Source organism: Brassica oleracea, chromosome C7, assembly GCF_000695525.1.
Source record: "Brassica oleracea var. oleracea cultivar TO1000 chromosome C7, BOL, whole genome shotgun sequence".
In the NCBI taxonomy this organism is placed as follows: domain Eukaryota; kingdom Viridiplantae; phylum Streptophyta; class Magnoliopsida; order Brassicales; family Brassicaceae; genus Brassica; species Brassica oleracea.
The window spans coordinates 39,416,323-39,435,132 of record NC_027754.1 but is presented as its reverse complement, the minus strand read 5'-3'; the positions used below and the strand labels follow the sequence as shown (position 1 = coordinate 39,435,132).

Genomic DNA, 18,810 nt, shown 5'->3' with positions numbered 1-18,810 from the left:
GATTCTTGTTAGTCTCAGACGTGTAGATTGTTGTCTTAGTCCCGCAAACACAGCTCGCCGGAAACCCGCGAATACCGTATGTGTTCACGGTTGAACTCTCAGCTGTCGAATCCGAACTCATCTTCGTGCTAAGGGAAGTCAATCGTGTGAGATTGGAGGATTTTGAGTTGTAATCGCAATTTTTAGGGTTGGTGTGTCAAGAAAATCCCCAAATCGATTTGGGGGAAAATGATATTAGGGTTTCAGATCTTATTTTGAAGTTTAAGATAAAACGTTGTCGTATTGGCTAACTGTGCAAATTAACAGGGTTAACATGTTCCGTTAGTCTAATTAACGTCGGGTCTAATTTGATCCAGTCAAAGAAAAGTTAGATGGGTTTTTTAAAGTCAAAGAAAAATTTATTGTTTTTCAGGTCTTTCTGAAAGCTGGGGATTATAATGGTCCAAATAAAAAAGCCGAGGATTTGTTTAACATTTTTCCCTTTTATAAATAGATAAACTTGTCTTTATCTTTTTCACGCAACGCACTAAATAAAGGTAACGGATAAATTACGTGGCCATGATACACTAAAATTCTGAACCATAAAAGCAAATTAATTACTATATAACCATAAAATCACTCACGGGATTTGGACGAATTATTTAATACTCTTCCACAGATATAGTACTATTTAAAATTAGTTTGTAAAATAATTTGATATTAAATAAAAACTGGTTTGAGAAAATTCATATATTCCCTTAAGGCTTAAACTAAATATTATTTAAACTCAAGGAATTCATTTGGAAACTGAACAATGATCGCCTAGTTTCTCTGGAAAATTTAACCAAAATTGACAGAGAGGAATGAAAGAGGAGCTTACGCGACCGTAGTGGTAATAATCGGCGATAACGGCGAGAGGGATCGCGAGAAACAAGACAGCGAGTTTAGTACCAAGAATGACTTCTTGGAGATTAGAGAGAACGTTCTGGAGACTTTTGCATGGAACCTTCTGAATCAATCGCAGGTCTGACTTCTTCCTTAGCGACGATGACGACATGTTGTGGGCCGTTTTCCCATGTCGCAGCTCCCTGCTCAAACCCTTTGGTGTCCCGTAATTTGCGTTTTCGCTCTCCGAGATTCCCCATGGCTCGGCGATACTTCCCATAGCTTAATACGTTTGAATGTCATTACATCTGTGTGTGTTGTGTCAGGTTCTGAATAAATAGGTGGCGACTATGTATGTGTTGTTGTTTTTGCTTAAGTTGGGTCCACTTACGCAACTTCCCGGAAATTACCTCTTTTCTGTTTTTATAAGTGAAGTTTTTGGTAGGTTTTTGGTTTCTATTGACGAAAATCAAATTTATTATATTTTGGTAGATTTACAATTAATTAGTTAAAATACTTATGTGATGGCGAATTTTGTTTTGAGTCAACTGCGAGATGAGGGTAACTAGCAAAATGGCGTACGATTGTTTTATTTAGGAAAGTAATGTAGATACTCACAGATACGAAAAATCATCAATTTTAATTGTATTATTACTGGATCTCGATCCGCGCAACCGCGCGTATTTTGTTTTCATTTATTTTTATATAAATATTTTGTTTTCAATTTTAATCCATGCGTCCGCATGAATCAAGATTGTGACTTCTGTTTTAATCAATGATTTTCTAGCAATAGGTTCATTAGGTCTATTTTAAAAAAAATCACACATGAATCAAGATTGTGACTTCTGTTTTAATATATAAGATTACTAGATCTCGATCCGTGCAACTGCGCGGATTTTGTTTTCATTTATTTTTATATAAATATTTTGTTTTCAATTTTAAATTGGTATATATTATAATATATATATGTGTTTATCAATTTTTAAAACATAATAAGTTTACGGTATATTTGTTTCATTGAATAGATTGTTTTAAACTTTCACAAGTATTAATATCTTCTTCTATATTAATATTTTCGGATTATTATTTCATTATTAAAATCGTAACTATATATATAAAGATTAGTAAAATATTGTTTTATTGTCATATTCAAAAATATTGTAATTTTTCACAAATTTAGAAATTTTTTTAAAAATTAAACTTTTCGCTTCATAGATTTATATTATCGAATAAATAATTAAACATTTAGTTTTTGTTTAATTTTTAAAATAAGCTATATAGTTTAAAATTTGTTTTCATTGGTTTAAGTAGTAAATATTAATCATTGTTAGATAATATAATTTTTGTTATTTAAAAAAAAACTTTATAATTTTAAAAGTTAACATCAACAAATATTTAAATAATTAACATATGGAAGTAAGTATTATAACATCAAATTATATATATTTAATTTATACTATCTTAAATCTAATGGATCATATATTGTTAAATCCAATTATTGATAGCCCAATAAAAATTTTTGGTAGGCCCAAAATTTAAATGATAAGATTAGATATTAAATGTAACATGATTTTCTAGGAATAGGTTTATTAGGTCTATTTTAAAAAAAAAATCACACATGAATCAAGATTATGACTTATGTTTTAATATATAAGCTATTTTTTTTTTAAAAGAACAAAGATACTTTACGTAAAATAAAGTAAAACGTCATGTCAAAAAGTTGTTTTCAACATTTTAAAAAATAAATATATGCACACTTATATCTTCAAAGCTTTTGTACATTTTTATGTGTGATCTCGCTCCATGTCTCTCAATTTTGGTTCTCGACCGGCCTTCCAAGAGACTATTTTTTCCGGTATCATATACTCCTTCTATTTCATAATAGTTGATGTTTTAAAAGATGTGTTGTTTTAAAATAGTTGAAGTTTTGATATATTTATATTATTTTTAACTTTACTGAAAACTGTGTAATCAATTAGATTTTACAGTCATTTTTCTAACTGTTTGAATGATTTTTAAATTATATTTGTACTTTTTGAAAAAAAAATAGATTTCTTAATCTTTATGCAATGAGTCAAAACATCATGTATTTTTAAACAGAGAAAGTACCGATTATACCTATCATCTTAGGTATCTCTAGTGGCATTAAGAGTGAGTGTTGAGCGGATATGTTAAACTCTGAAGGTAGTTGTGATTAGTTGGGTTTTTTTTTTCTTTTTTTTTCTGATTAGTTGGTTTTGTTCAAATCAAATTTTTATTGTTTAATTTATTTAGTCAATATATAAGATATCAAACAAAAAACATCACCTTTGTTATATCATGTTTTGGGAAATAGAAACAATCTCGTTGTTGTGTGGACAATGGGTCTGATATATTAGACCATTTCCAGTGGTATATAATAATTTTCTCCATATTTCTATAATATAGTTATTTATTTCAAAGGCTTACTCTATGATAGAGTAATGTTAAGTTACAAAAAAATATAGAGTAATGTTGTTTTTTTTACTCTATATTTGGAGTAAAAACAATATTATTCTACTATATTATAAAGTAGCTTTATTACAAAGTGAACCATTTGAACAATTTCAATTCTATAATAAAGTTATTCTAAAATTATTGTGTACGATTAAAGATTCTTTTATAAATGAAAAATCTCTTAATGCGAGTCCCAACAAGTTATGCAAGAGTTTTAAGAGCATGTTTATTCCAGGTCTCTTAGGTTGGGATTCTTAGCGTAATATAAGATACAGTTTCTTAGCTTTTAACTAAAAAAGCTAAGAGACGTCTCTTAGAGCATGATTATTGGGAGTTCTTAGGATGCAGTTCTTAGCGTAATATAAGAATCCGTCTCTTAATTTTTAACTAAAAAAGCTAAGAACCGGCTCTTAAATAAAAGTTTTAAGAGCTGATTCTTAGCTTTTTTAGTTAAAAGTTTTTAAGAGCCGATTCTTAGTTTTTTTAGTTAAAAGTTAAGATACGGGTTCTTATATTACGCTAAGAACCCTCCAGTAATCATGCTCTTATATCTCTTATTTAAGAGACGTCTCTTAGTATTTTTAGTTAAAATCTAAGAGATCATATCTTATATTACACTAAGAATCCCCAACTTAAGAGACCTTCAATAAACATGCTCTAAGTTCGGATCTAAATTGAGTTAAAATGATATTGTGTTAATTTGGTTGGGAAATTGGAGGCAAATGGGGCACAACTAATATGACGTATGAGTTACCTTAGAGCACCATTAACCCTTAGAGACAAATTTGGGTTTTTAATGATTTTTAAGTAATTAATGATGCATAAGAGCTAGTACTTAAGAGACACCTATATATTTAGCTCCAATGGTAAGTTCTTAATTAGGGGTTCTTGAAAAAAAAAATATTAAACTTAAATTTTTAAAAGATGAAATTTTTTATAAAATAAAACATATTAAAAGAAAACATTTCAAACATAATTTTTTTATTTTGACAAACGTAAATAAAAAAAAAATACAACACAGATTCGTAAAATAAACAATAATAATTTGAAAGAAGTAACCGAGGTCGGCTGTTGTCTTGATGATGTCTGAATTTACGCCATAGATGTTCAACCAAATCAGCTTTCAGCTGTTGATGCATTTGTCAATCACGAATTCTAGTTCGAGCACTCATCATACTGGCGATATTTGTTGGCATATCTGTAGAAAACGTGTGATCCACATGTGAACCTTCGGTGTCTTATCCTAGTTGGAACTCTGAAACATCATACTGAGTGTATCCATCTCATTCGTCTTGTATTATCATGTTATGGAGTATGATACATGCTCTCATAATCTTCTCCATTTTGACTTTGTCCCAAAAAAGTGCAGGATTTTTAACAATGGCAAACCGAGCTTGCAAGACTCCGAAAGCACGCTCGACATCTTTTTAGACAGCTTCTTGATGTTGAGCAAATAAAACCGCTTTCGGCCCTTCTGGCATTAGATAGATTGGATAAAAGTTACCCATTTCGGATAAAAACCGTCGGTGAGATAGTAAGCCATATGATACTCTCTTCCATTGACAGAGAAAGTGACTTGCGGAGCTCGACCTTGTATTATGTCATCAAAAACAGGTGAGCGATCAAGAACATTTATATCATTTAAGGTACCTGGAGGTCCAAAAACGCATGACATATCCATAGATCATACGAAGCAACAGCCTCCAAAAAGATTGTCGGTTTTCCTGAACCACGTGCATATTGGAATTTTCAAGCGGTGGGACAATTTTTCCACTTTCAATGCATATAATCGATGCTTCCTATCATCCCGAGAAATCTACGAAACTCATCAACATTAAGTAGACGTTGGAGATCAGCCGGTGTTGATCTTCTTATGTACTCCTCGCCGAATAAATATATTATGCCTTCCACAAAATGTTCCACACATGACAGAGTAGTAGTTTCACCGAGTCGGAGGTATTCGTCAACAGCATCAGCCGCAGTACCATATGCCAACCCACGAATGACTGCTGTACACTTCTGAAGTGGAGATAAACTAGGCCTTCCGAGAGCATCTACCTTAGGTCGAAAGAATTCAACTTCATTGGAGAGTCGATCAACAAAATGCATGAACAATGGCTTGTTCATTCTAAATCATCGTCGGAAGAAATTGTGTGGATACGTTGGAGTTTCACTGAAATAATCATTCCATAAACGAATATGCCCTTCTTCACGATTTCTTTCGATATAAGCTCGTCTTTTTTTTTCTTGATGACCAATGGTAAACTCGTCAAAGGTTTGATCATAATAATCATCAAAATACTGATCAAATGCATCATCAAGTGATTCTTCGAACGTGTTATTCGAAGAAGATGACATATTTGTGACCAAATTTTTTTTTTTTTGGGTAAGGAGAGGGAATAGGATTTGGTTTGGTAAAAAAAAAAATTGATCGGTTGATTTTGGCTTTGATCTTGGTTGGTAAGAAGATGAATATTTTTTTTTTTGGTTAAGGAGAGGGAATATGATTTGGTTTGGTAAGAAAAAAAAATTGATTGGTTGAATTGGGGACTTGATTTGGTGATATGGGTTGGTTTCGTGAGAAGAGGGTTTAGGTGATGTAATGAGTTACTTTGATTGTTGAGAAAGAGAGAGAGGTTGAATACAAAGACCGAGAGAGAAGAGTACAATAGGTGATTGTTGCTTCGTTTGAGAGCCAATTGATGCAAATGAGAAATATATAGAGAATACAAGACATGAGAATCAATTGAGAGACAATTGATGCAAATGTCTGTGATGCAAAAGTACAAGAGAATACAGACATGTCACATGATGCAAGAGTACAAAATGATTCCTGATTACACATGAAGCAAGAGAAGAAGTCACATGATGCAAGACTACAAAATACAAAGTACAAGACACAACAAATCCGTGACAGACAAGCTTGAGTACAAGACATGAGACACTCAGCTTGACACAACAACACACTGACCTTGTCCGTGACAACAAGACAAGACGAGACACTCAAAGCCTTCTCTTCCTCTTGTTACCATCACCCTTAGAGGATTGTCTTTCTTCTAGCTTGATTCCCGAGTTCAACACCTTGAACTTCTCATCTCTGAGCTTCTTCTCTTCCTCCTGCATCCTTTGTAGCATCTTTCTGAACTCAGGTTCAATGTCATCTTCGGATTCCTCCACCCTAATCAAATACCCCATATTGCTCATGTATTCTTCCCTTGATAACTCCACAATATCTTATTCTTCTTCGTCTGATATCTCCACCTCTTCTACTGTATCTTCTTGTGGGATATCCTCAACATCATCATCTGCATCTTGTGGTGGGAGAGGTGGTATGATTCCTCTTGCTGAGAGGCCACAGACAATCGGTTTTCTTGGTTCCATTTCTGAACTTGCTCCCCTGAAAAGCAAAAAAATAAAAACAGCAAAGTATAAGAACACATCAAACAGAAACATATAAGAACACATCAAACAGAAACAAGATTCATTTCAAAGCAAGATTAACTTATATTACACATCAGACTTAAGCGCAACAAACAAGATTCATAACTGATAACATTGACATAAGCTAAAAAGATTACATTGATAACATATCCTTAATCAGTTTGTTCTTAAGCGTCACTTCTAATTCACTAAGTGGCTCTGTTTTTGCAAGGAGTTTGTCAAGCAGTTTGGTCTGGCTAAGCTTTTCCTTTGCTGCTATGTCCTTCGCCTTTAACTCCCACATTTGCTGAAAATCTAGCAGATTCTTGCCTCCTTCTCCCACTGACCTTTTAGCCTTCGCCTTGGATGCCTTCACACCAGTAGGCCTACCCGTAGCTTCATGCTCTCCATTGACACTAGGCATAGATGCTGATGACTGAAAAGATTGTTCTTCCCCCACCCTCTTCCTTTTTGAACCACAGCTTTATTGACTGCCTCCATAACTCCCACATCATTTCTGATCATTCCTAAGCTCCCTCCACGCATGCTCCATTGAGAACTTCAACTTGTAATCGTTGAAGAATATTTCATGTACAGCCTTCAAAACATCATCTTCATTTTGCCCACTTGTCCTCCGTTTTGTTGCTGCGTCATATGACAAAGTAACACTAACCTGTGCTCGTTTAAGGTTTGCTCAATCACCCTTGGTCGATCAACTTTGATCCTTCAATCTGACAACAGAAACACAGAAAAAAAAATTAATTCAATCATTTGAAAACAAGAAGACTTTTACATGTATTGTTCCACCAATGTACTCCTCTGCTTTGCTTTTCTTCGTCTTCTACCACAAACACACAATTAAAAATCAGTCAATTACTTTCTGATTCACGAGACAGAACATGTCGAACCTAAACTAACTTACAAACAAATCATATTGAAATTGTGATGACAACAACATATACAATAATCAATCAGATGCATAACTAACAAAGAACAGAAGAACTATTTTACCTTTGGATTTGAGGTGAGGCACGGAGGGAAAGCTTCGAGGAGAAGACCCACCGAGAGATAGATTCGAGGAGAACCAACAAAATAGAAAGAAAAACAACTGATCAGACAGATTCGAGGAGAAGATGCATAATCTAAGACATGCATAATCAAGAACACAACAATCGCTTACCTTTCGATTTTAGAAGATCAACCGACAGAGAGCTCTGTCGCCTCGGGGAGAACTACCGAGAGAGAGGTCGCCGAATAAAGCCACCGGAGGAGATGTCGCCGACGCGAGCCACCGGAGGAGATGTCGCCGACGCGAGCCACCGGAAGAGACGTCGAAATCGCCTTTCGCAGAGAGAGAGAGAGAGAGAGAGAGAGAGAGAGAGATTTTCGCGTTTAACGCGTAACCGACGAAACATCCTCTCATCCCGTGACATCTGGCGAGCAAGAGGCGGGCCTTCCCTCCCTTCTCTAAGAGGCGCGTCTTTGCCTTTTTTTATTTTTTATTTTTTATTTTGGTTAAGAGTTACGCTAAGAGCTAGCGTTGAGCATGCTCTTAGTTGAATTATTTGTTACCTCGATATTGATATGATATGATCATGTGTTTTATTTGAAATTTTCAAGAATCTTTTGTAGAACAATCTATATTATATGTTTTTGTGGAGAAGTCTATCTTATGTACTCCAATATAAAATATCACTGTGAACGATATTTCTGGTTTGTCAGAATACTGTCTATTTCTAAAGTTTAACGATTTCTAGTTTTTGATAAATTCTATCAACTATTTGGTCGGTTTCGGTATGAGAGCATGCTACTCTGATTTTTAGTTTTTGATAAATTATGTCAACTATTTTGTCGGTTTCGGTATGAGAGCATGCTACTAGGTAGAGTAGTTTGAAAGCTTACCATCTCAGTCTCTTCGAGTTTGAATATCTTTCAACTAATGCTAAAGGATAAACGGGTTTTCACTTGGATCGAAAACCAGACTGATTAAGCAGCGATACATTAATTAACGGTAGAAACCGAATTCAAAACCAATATAAATATACATCGAGTTCCGAGAGATACCACCATACTGTCTTTATAATTTCTTTAAAAAAAAAGAAACAAACTATTCTTTATCATTTTTAATGTGGATCTACTCTATAGACATGTAGTACATTGTGCTTGAACATGTGTTCTTTATCATTTTTAATATGTGGATCTACTCTATATAAATATAGTATTACATTGTGCTTCAACATGTGATTTGGAAACCTGCTGGCACGTGTATAAAGAATCTTTCCATGGTTTTGCTTAAGTTTTTTTTAGTTTTTGACCAATATGTTATTATTATTATTATTTCTGATATACTAAATTTTAATATTTCTAAATAAAAATATGCATGTGTTTTTAACAATGTCTAAGATATTTTTGTAGTCTTTTGATTAAAAGAGAATCTCCCATTTCTCTTTCAATATCCTTTTTTATGACAATATTCATTGAAAATTCCGATGGAGGAGGTGATATAACTTGCCATTATATAATAGTAATAAACTGCATCTCGTTTCCCATCGATTTATATCTTTGAAACCCTACTAAAATGAATATTTTCCATTAAATAATTTTATATCAAATTGGGATGTGTATATATATCCTTAATCATGCATATATAAATATTAAATACGCAATGTAATGTGTTTGATAACAGTCATATTTATAAGCTTGTATGTGTACCACAAATAAATCTATATTATTAAAATTAAAGTATGTTTTGGTACTCTTTAAAAACATGTATAAAAGTATAAATGAAATTGTTTGGAAACACAGATAACAATATTTTTAATAATTTCTTTTATTTACTCATTTAGCCAATGTATTTATAATAAATTAAGCATTTTTTGTATTTTTTTTATTTACAGATTCTGTCACTGTATTTAAAATCAATTTAAATTAATTAATTACAATTACAAAACTTATCTAACCAAATCGATATTCATATATTGACCATTATTAATATTGTACGAATATTAACCAAATTGCATGTAGTCAAATATAAAAATTTTGAGAGTTCAATTTTCAAGAAAACAAAATATCATAATAAATCATAGAAAACTGATGCAAAAAATTAATTTTTTTATATGTTGTTTTATTTTAAAATAAATTAACAAAAAATTATAGGTAAATATATGAATAGTACAATTACATCAAATTGCATCAAGTTATAAAAAGATTAATATAATATTATGTATAAATTACAATACATGAAAAATATACATGAATTTTTTTTTATAAAATCAGCAATTTATAAATTTACGTTGAACAAAAATTAAATCAAATATCGGCAAGGGAGCGCCTAGCGTCGATTAAGTTCTGGTGTTCTTTTCAGATCAAAGTACTAGTTAGCGATTTGACAAGGAACATGGAATAAAAAGAGAATATCCATTTTCGTAGCCGAGACACCAAAAATTCAGGCCTATAATAGCCAATAATTCCAACGTCTAAATCATACGTGACTCCAGTTTTTTTTGTAGTTATTGGCCATCATTCATACTACGATGGTCACCAACCATTTCAAACTTCAAAATTAGAATACCGTGTTGTGTTTTTATGGCCTTCAATTGTTAACTCGAATAGGTTTTTATGTAGCCGAAAGACATTTCAAACTCGAATAAATAGTTGGTCACTATTCAAAAAAAATACTTATTAAATATTTTTTTTTGTTTAAGGGCTTAAATAGGTAATGGGGAAGGAGAAATCTGGACTAAACTAGCAACTGAAATTAATTGGTTACAAAATATAATAAGTAATATATGTAGGGTTCGGCTCCTAAATGCTTAATTTGTTTAGGAAATTTTCACTACGGCCAAGATCTAGTAAATATCATCCAGAAATAGTCGTTCAAGCATATCTCACATGTAACACTACTTTAAGTCAACCACATCGTGGTGGCCTAGTGGTTTCCATTAGAGGAGGAGTTGCCCTGTTGGTCCAGGTCAGAGATCGATTCCCCTCTAGTGCAAAATTACTAGCTCTACATGTGGTCACGTGGATATGGGGTCCATGCTTACGGTCCAATTGAATACCCGAGAGAAGATCTATCTGTAGGTTGCACCTCCCATCCTGAAGTTAGGTTTGTGTCTTTAATAGACCCGAGTTTAATCCTTTTAAGTTCAAAAAAACACTACTTTAAGTCATTTCTTGATTTTTTAATTGTGTGATTTATGTCACTTTCCATTGATTGTTACCATACGTAAATCACACCGAGCCAAAACGAGATGCTGGGGGGAATTCCAAAAAGAATAGAGAGTTGTGGAGCTTTCCGGAATATTAATAACATAGTAGTATAGTACAGTACCATTCGTACGCGACACATGTATCTTTGAGTCGTCTAGTGTTGGCGTCTGCTTCTCATGGTACCCACCCACTTGAGTCTATATCTTATAAAGTTCATCAGTACTTATTGTGAGTTTGTAACTCTGTTTCTTCTTTGATTTGTATGATTCTAATACTGACTTGCTTTATTGGGAAGAAGACATAGGAGCTTTGAGAATGATTAACTCAAGCTTTGGAGTTTTTGTGGTTCTACACATATTTCATCTATTACTTACAATATATATATATATATATATATAAAATTAGGTGACGCATGGTCGTCTTTTAGCACGTGCAAGTGGAGCGGTTGAACAGGGTCCAAAATTTTAGAGGACCCATAATTTTTTTTATTTTAGTAATAGTTATAAATTTAAAGTCATATATTTATTAAAAATCAGATAGCTATATTTAATTTAATTTTCGTATTTATCAACCAATAAATATAAATAACAAATTTGATTTTGTTTACATAACCAACAAAAATGCAATAAGTCAGGAAGAAATTAATATTTATATCAATTATATATTTTGGAAAGTAAAAAATAATTGTCGGTGTTTGATTAGAAAGTTAATATTCTAATTTTATTATATTTGGAAAATTATTATTAATTAGTGATGGTAAATAAATAGAGAAATATATAAATTTTCAGCAACTTTTACAAAAAAAATAGTAAACACAAAGAAAAAACACTAGTCTAAGCTTCTATCGAAAAGAAAACTGAGGAGTCTCCAGCTTCTTTTTTAATCAAACCAAGAGTCCACTATTTTTTTATCATCACTATCCAGGTTCTAGTGTTAGATTAGTGTTTTTTATAAATTATAACTAATGATTGTGGATACAAAAAAATCAAAAAAAAAAAGAAACTGAAAAATTGCTTATTTTTTAATCAAACCAAGAGTCCACTATTTTTTTATCATCACTATCCAGGTTCTAGTGTTAGATTAGTGTTTTTTATAAATTATAACTAATGATTGTGGATACAAAAAAAATCAAAAAAAAAAAGAAACTGAAAAATTCATAGTTCTGAAAAGGTGTTTTTATAAGTTTTTAATTATAAAACCAAAAGATATTTCTTCCACTCAAATTAAATTGGTGTATTTATTATATATTATAACAATATTTTGTCAGAAAAACATAAATTATTTCGGATTATTATAAAGGGACTTGTTTTTTTTTTTAACAGGGTCTCCGTACAGCCCTGAGGTGATGTATTTGATGTTTGGGCTTAACCATTGTTTCGTAATATAGTAGTAGGCTTTTTAAAAATACAGCATATATTCTTGATTCAATATGTCGCTTTCTTGTTTAAGCAACACTTAAATTTTTTAACAAATTTGTATTGTTTAAAAATACTTTAATTACTAGATAACTTTGTAAGAAAAACTCCAAAAATTAAAACTTTGTTTGAAAATTAGAGAAGGGGTTGAAAATGGTAGAAGAATAGCTAAGTTATGCATGCTTTACTCTCCCCTTAGGTCCTGATTTCACATGTTATATTAGGAATGAACATTTTTAATTTGATTCTTATCATGTCAACGATTAAAATATAAACCTTCCATTATAAATCTTCAAATTTTCTCTTGGCCAAAAAAAAAAATTCATCTAATTTTTTCTTGCAAGATTTGAAGTCCTTCAAGTATCACATCTTTTAACGAGTTTGTGAAAACCCAAATCTGGGAAACTTTAACATCATAAACCTCAAATCTTGTTGAATATGATTGCAAATCTGGAGTAGGATGTTACTGTCAGTGTCAACTTTAAAAAGAAAGCAAGTGCCGTATGTGCTTACTTTTGTTCCTGTAAGATGTGATTCATCTCGAATCAAGAACGGCGCATATAGACATAATGGATCTGGTTGGATTGTTCTAGATCTTGAGCTGCATCGTTTTGTGAGACGTTGATTGATTCCTTTGCAGGCCAATAATTGTAGGTGGGTTGCTTTCTGGTGTTAGTCACTTGATGTTGATGCTCTAGAGCTGAGACAAGGAAATTAGGTACTAGGTAGCTTTCGTGTTAAGTTTGAAATTAGCCTCGTGATATCTCGATATCTCTTATATTAAATGCTTGAGATCCTGTACTCAATATTTTATTTTATTTTGTCTTGTTTGTTTAAATCAACTTTAACGCTCTTAGGTTATAAAACAAGTTTAAACTCATAATCCCAAGCTTTAATTATGGGTTTTTAAGTAACTTATGAATAAAACTTATGTCATCAAAACGTACCTGGAGTAATTTGATTGACCAGTGTTCAGCAAATAGATGAGAATGTTGTTAAAATGATTCACAACACTGACGAGGTTAAGGAGGACAAAAGAATATTACAGAAAGGTCGATGTTTTTCTCTTCTACACATCAAACATTGATTCTCATGTCTTCGACCTTTTCTACCACAACAAACACAACTCATCCCACAAACCGATAAGGGACACAGATAGCACAAATCACCAAAAAATAGAAAGTAAAAAAAAACGAAAGATTTACAAAAAAAAAAGATTGATTCCGAGTCCCAAGCTGTTGTTTGTCTTTACTTAGCTTAATACTTGACGTGGAGGGACGTGACGTGAGAGACAAACTCTAACAAAATCTATTGCAGCTTATTACTCACTTTGTTTGCTATTTATTATTTCATTGCCTAGGTTCAATGATCCGTCCTTCATTAGCTTGATGCTTAAGCTATTGAACCTCCCTCTCGAGTAATGACGAGAAGCCTTTCTCCAATCAGTTCCTGTTTTCATCATTGCCGCAAACTCTTCGTAGCTTATTCTCCCATCCTAATATCAATCATCCATGTCAAACATAACCACAAGAAAAAAAAACATCTTCAACAACACTAACAATAGCTCTAAAGGTGTTCTATCTAACGAAGTGATAAGTGAACTCTTTACACACCAACTATAGCTCTAAGGGACCGCTTACCTTGTCAGTGTCAACTTCTTGGAATATATCATTGGCGACATCAACACAGTCATCTCCTCCATCTTCCTTTAAGGCTTCACAAAGCTCTTGGGGGAGAATGTAACCATTTCCATCCTTGTCAAAGTAGGAGAACGCTTTGCGGAGATGCTCATCGTTTGCTACCTTCTGCAGGTGGAGAGAGACTGCAACAAACTCTCCATAGTCTAGTGTTCCTTTCCCTTTAGTATCCACCTATTATTATACAAATCTGAATTTAAGTGAATTTGGATATTGTGTTAGGTGTCAGTCATATGGGGATGTAAGGGAAAAGAATATGTGCACCGCTTCAATAAGCATCTGAACTTCTGATTCAGCTAGCTGTGTACCAAAATCGCGAAGTCCAGCTTTCAACTCCTCGATGGTAACAATACCGTCTTTGTCAGTATCCATCTTGTTGAACATCTCCTTGATGTCTTCTACTTCTTGAGTAGATAAAAATTCAGCAATAACCTAAGTTTGATTCAAGGCAAGTAAAGAGATAAGTTTAATCAAAGAAATGACCAATGCAGCAAATAAGCAACAGTGAGAGTTTTCTTGATTAACGAACCCTCAAAGCTTTTCTCTTGAATCTGTTCATCACTGAGAACTGCTTTAGTCTGGACTTGACAACGTCTCCAAGAGGGATATTTGGAGCTTTCTTGGCGTTCTGAATCCATGGGTGCTCTACAAAATAAGAAATAAATAAGCATATATGATATCTTTTGGACTATCTCCGGATCAATGAAGTGATTAGGCAAAGATATAGTAAATTCTTATGTACCAAGCACTTGTTTTGCAGTTAGCCGGCGCTTTGGATCAGGCTCTAACATTTGTCTGACAAGACTCTTAGCAGTCTCTGAAATGTTTGGCCACGGTTCCCTCTTAAAATCAATTATCCCTCGTAAAATAGCCTGAGCAACTCCTTGTTCCGACTCTGTGGTTGATAGAACGAAAATAAAAAAGGCTGAAACTACAATAACCTAGCTTACTAGTACCATAAGAATCCATAACCAATAGTAACTTTCTGTAGAATGCCATAGACGCATATTACAAGAATCAATAAGCAAACCGGAAGAGGAGAATAAAGAAGAGAGGAAGGCACCTGCCCAGAAAGGAGGAACTCCACAGAGGAGGATATAAAGAATGACTCCAGCACTCCAAATATCTATTTCTGGTCCATAGCTCCTCTTTAGCACCTCAGGTGCCATGTAATATGGACTCCCAACTATCTCCGAGAACTTCTCACCTGGCAAATATGTGTAAGCTTTGTAAGACAACAGCATCAAGCCACAATTAAACTTGCCTAGTTGTTGCATCTAAGGTATCAATCAAGAAACATCAAAAAGCTCTATACCTGGCTTGAAGAAGATAGACAATCCAAAATCAATAGCCTTAAGCGGAGAGTTCTCCTTCTTGTTAGCAAACAAGAAATTCTCCGGCTTCAAATCTCTATGAATAACACCGTGCTTATGGCAAAGCTGCACAACCTCCATGATCGTCTTCGTGACTCCCGCCGCGGCCCGCTCCGTGTAGTGCCCTCTAGCCACAATCCTATCGAAAAGCTCGCCGCCTTCACACAACTCCATCACCAAATGCACAGCGTTGTCGTCCTCGCAAGCCTCCTTCAGAGTGACGATGCTCGAGCTCTTAGGCAAATGCTGCATAATCGCCACCTCCCTCTTCACGTCCTCGACGTCCACCTCGGTCCTGAGCTTCCTCTTGGAGATGGACTTGCAGGCGAGCAGGTCGCGCGTGGATCTCGCGATGCAGAGGTACGTGACGCCGAACTCGCCGCGCCCGAGCTCTCTGTCGAGCAGGTAGCGGTCCTCGATGTTCTCCTTGGGGACGTCGCCGAGGACTCGAATCGGCGCCGGTTTCTTCCCGCCGGAGGCGTCTTTGCGGCGGTGATCGTTGCCGGAGTAGTTGGATTTGACGTCTTCTCTCGCCACGGCGGCGGGGGATCTGCAGCAGTTCCCCATGAGTTGTTGGAAGCTTAAAGCCTCGAGCTTTTCTTCTGGGTTAGCTTAAAGCCTCGAGCTTTGGTCTGGGTTAGCTCAAAGTCTCGAGCTTTTCGTCTGAGCTATACAAAAGAAGAAAGTGATATAGCGAAAGGTAGAGAGATCTCTGGGAAGCTCTAACTAGCTAATCTAGGGTTGCGCATTATAGCCTTTGGAGGGAATCGTAACAGTGGGAATCTATGGAGAGTATAGCTGGAGAGAAGAAGCATAGATCGAAGAAAGGCTACGGTGAAGATGAGTAGGTAGAGACTAGAGAGAGAGAGGACTCTCTCCTTTTTGATGTTTTCTATAAAACTAAATCATAATGTGGTCTCTTTGCTTTATTTCTCTTTTTTGATAGATGGTCTTTTTTTATTTTTTTTGCAAATAAAGATAGATAGATTATAGATAAATGGTCTTTACTTGTTTGTTTTCTATGATCTATCTTTTCAACATAATAAAATATAACAACTTTGGCAAACAAATATTAAATAAAATAAAACATAACAACTAAATTTCCCACGAATTCTTAGAAAGTAATTCATCGTAGGTGTCAATCTATAACACTATTTTTGTGTATAAATCACACTATTTTACTGTGATTTTAACACTAAATTTTTAATTTTCCTTTTACAACAACTAAATTTTATACTAAAAATGAATTTTAATTTTTCTATTATTAGATTAGAAATTTCATTATTATTTTATATTTAATATAAAAATTTATTATGTAATTATATTGCACAAAAGTTATATAACACTCAAATATTTGTTTTTAATTAATATTTACTATTTTAACATATGATAATATTAAAATAATTATATTAAACAATTCAATATACGTAATATATCTATTTATCTTGCTATTGATATTTATTTAACTAATATTTTATAAATAAAAATAAGTGAATAATATTTAGTATTGTTAATAGTAGTGTATCAAATTTAGTGCTGTACTGTAGCTTTATATTAAGATCATCTCTGATTCTAATATATATTTTACTGAGTAAAAATAGGTTTTGTTCCATAAACAGAATAATTTTATATTTTTCGTTCATCATTTTATTTTTCATTTTAAAATAAATTAACATTAGAATAAAACCCATTTCTATTATAAGGTTATTTTATTTTTTAAAAAAAGAAATAAAATAATTTATTAGAAACGATCAAAAATAATGTGATTTTTAGAATTTGATTTTTAGAATTTGATTAAATGAATTCAGTATAAAAATTACACTGCCGTTGGGTTGGGATACTTTTAACATATAACTAGATTTTGACCCGCGCTTAAAAGCGCGGATTTGTTTTTGAAATTAAATAAATACTTATATAAAATAATATATAAATTTAAACACAATTTATCCGAAACCGCGAATCAAATAGAAAAAAAAAACAAAACTTAATTGAACTAAATTCCAGAAATAACCAACCAGATCAAATATATTTGGAACCGATAGTAGCAATGTTTTATTTAAGATATTAGTAACGTTTTCTATCCAGTTTGGATCCGCGGTGGAACCGATAAATTTGGTGGCAGTATATAATATGGACTGGTCTATATTATTCATGTAGCATTCTAAATTTGGTGGCCATTTTAAAATTTTAGTTTGAATGCCTATACATTATTTTGTTTGTATAATACCATAAATACATATTTTCATTCAAAGTGTGTGAGTTGTTCTTTTGGTATAATCTAATATAAAAGAGATTTTAAAAATGATATGAGTATTTAGTTAGTATTGATATTATAAAGTAGATAACTTGTGTTTTCTTTAGTGAAATTTAATAAATATATGGATTGTTAGCTATAATGAAATTGAATTTTTCTTATCCTATATTTATATCTTAGTCACCTTATAATGATACACAAGATTTTGATTATAAGGTGTTGTTATGGTTGGTAACCAATAATAAATTGAATATGTGGCGAAAATATTAATTGGAATACATAATTTAGGTTCAAGGCTTTAAGTAGGTGGTCTAAGATAGTGTAGGTGGTCTAATTTGCATTACCCATTTTATATTTAAAGAATTTTTAATTGTTAGAAAAAATCATAACGACACAAAAAAAAATTCCTAAGTAGAATAAGGGCAAATCTAAAAAAGATCTTGTTTTAATTGTATTGATTAGATGAAACAAATATAGTTATACCATTTAGTTTGTTAAGTATTGACAAAATTATTTTTAGAGAAATATAAGGTAACATATTATTAGTAAAAATTTAAGATAAGACCAAAATATTATTAGTTAATGAAATGGTCCAACAACTTTGCATAAGTAGATTTTTTAGGATTTTTTCTCTTTTAATAGTATTGATTGGGACGAAAAACTATTGTTACTGGGCAGTAACTATTTTTTTATTTGCAGTAATTACACATTTTCCAATGCATTAAGTACTTGGTCCGGTGCCAAACCAGAGAACAAGACTCCCATAAAAGCTGTAGTCTTTTAGTCTTTCAAAAGAAGTCTGTATGTTAATACCTTGGTCATCCAAGTGTTTGATCACTCTCGTGGCTTTGGATGGAGTTTCACATATCTTATTTGGGTGGAGTGGATCACAAACATGTTTTCGGAGCTATAAACGTTTGTATACTAAATCTGAAGCACCAATGATGCGTTCACATTTGGCCCATATAACCAACCAAATTTTAAAATGTGGAGATTTATTCACAGCTACCAAAGCTTATCACATCGAGGGTGTCAAAATAGGTAAACCAACCCAAACCAAACCATATCTAAATGGTTTTAAGTTTATATGGGTTATGGTT

General features: G+C 32.9%; 2 protein-coding genes across 2 annotated transcripts in view; both read right to left on the bottom strand.

The window, feature by feature from the left end:
* The window catches only part of LOC106306491 (vacuolar cation/proton exchanger 3), a 7,034-nt gene extending 5,784 nt beyond the window's left edge, over nt 1–1,250 (bottom strand). The window contains exon 1 of the mRNA XM_013743125.1: nt 860–1,250. Within this exon, the coding sequence (XP_013598579.1) occupies nt 860–1,144 (285 nt within the window). The 5' untranslated portion in view covers nt 1,145–1,250. The remainder of the gene's footprint in view (nt 1–859) is intronic.
* Nucleotides 1,251–13,378: 12,128 nt separating this feature from the next.
* Nucleotides 13,379–16,376, bottom strand: LOC106306642 (calcium-dependent protein kinase 13-like). The gene is made up of 7 exons (XM_013743323.1): nt 15,399–16,376; nt 15,147–15,290; nt 14,826–14,978; nt 14,613–14,728; nt 14,348–14,515; nt 14,027–14,257; nt 13,379–13,881 (listed from the first exon to the last, which is right to left on the bottom strand). The coding sequence occupies exons 1-7, from the start codon at nt 16,021–16,023 to the stop codon at nt 13,708–13,710; spliced, it is 1,611 nt and encodes a 536-aa protein (XP_013598777.1). The 5' UTR covers nt 16,024–16,376; the 3' UTR covers nt 13,379–13,707.
* Between the last annotated feature and the right edge of the window lie 2,434 nt (nt 16,377–18,810).

Excerpts from the sequence above, each read along its gene's own strand:
- LOC106306642 (XM_013743323.1), bottom strand. The coding sequence starts at position 16,023 with ATGGGGAACTGCTGCAGATCCCCCGCCGCCGTGGCGAGAGAAGACGTC. Across the intron at positions 15,291-15,398 it reads GTCTATCTTCTTCAAGCCAG|GTGAGAAGTTCTCGGAGATA; the intron begins GTATAGAGCTTT and ends CATATTTGCCAG. Across the intron at positions 14,258-14,347 it reads TTCAGATGCTTATTGAAGCG|GTGGATACTAAAGGGAAAGG; the intron begins GTGCACATATTC and ends GTATAATAATAG.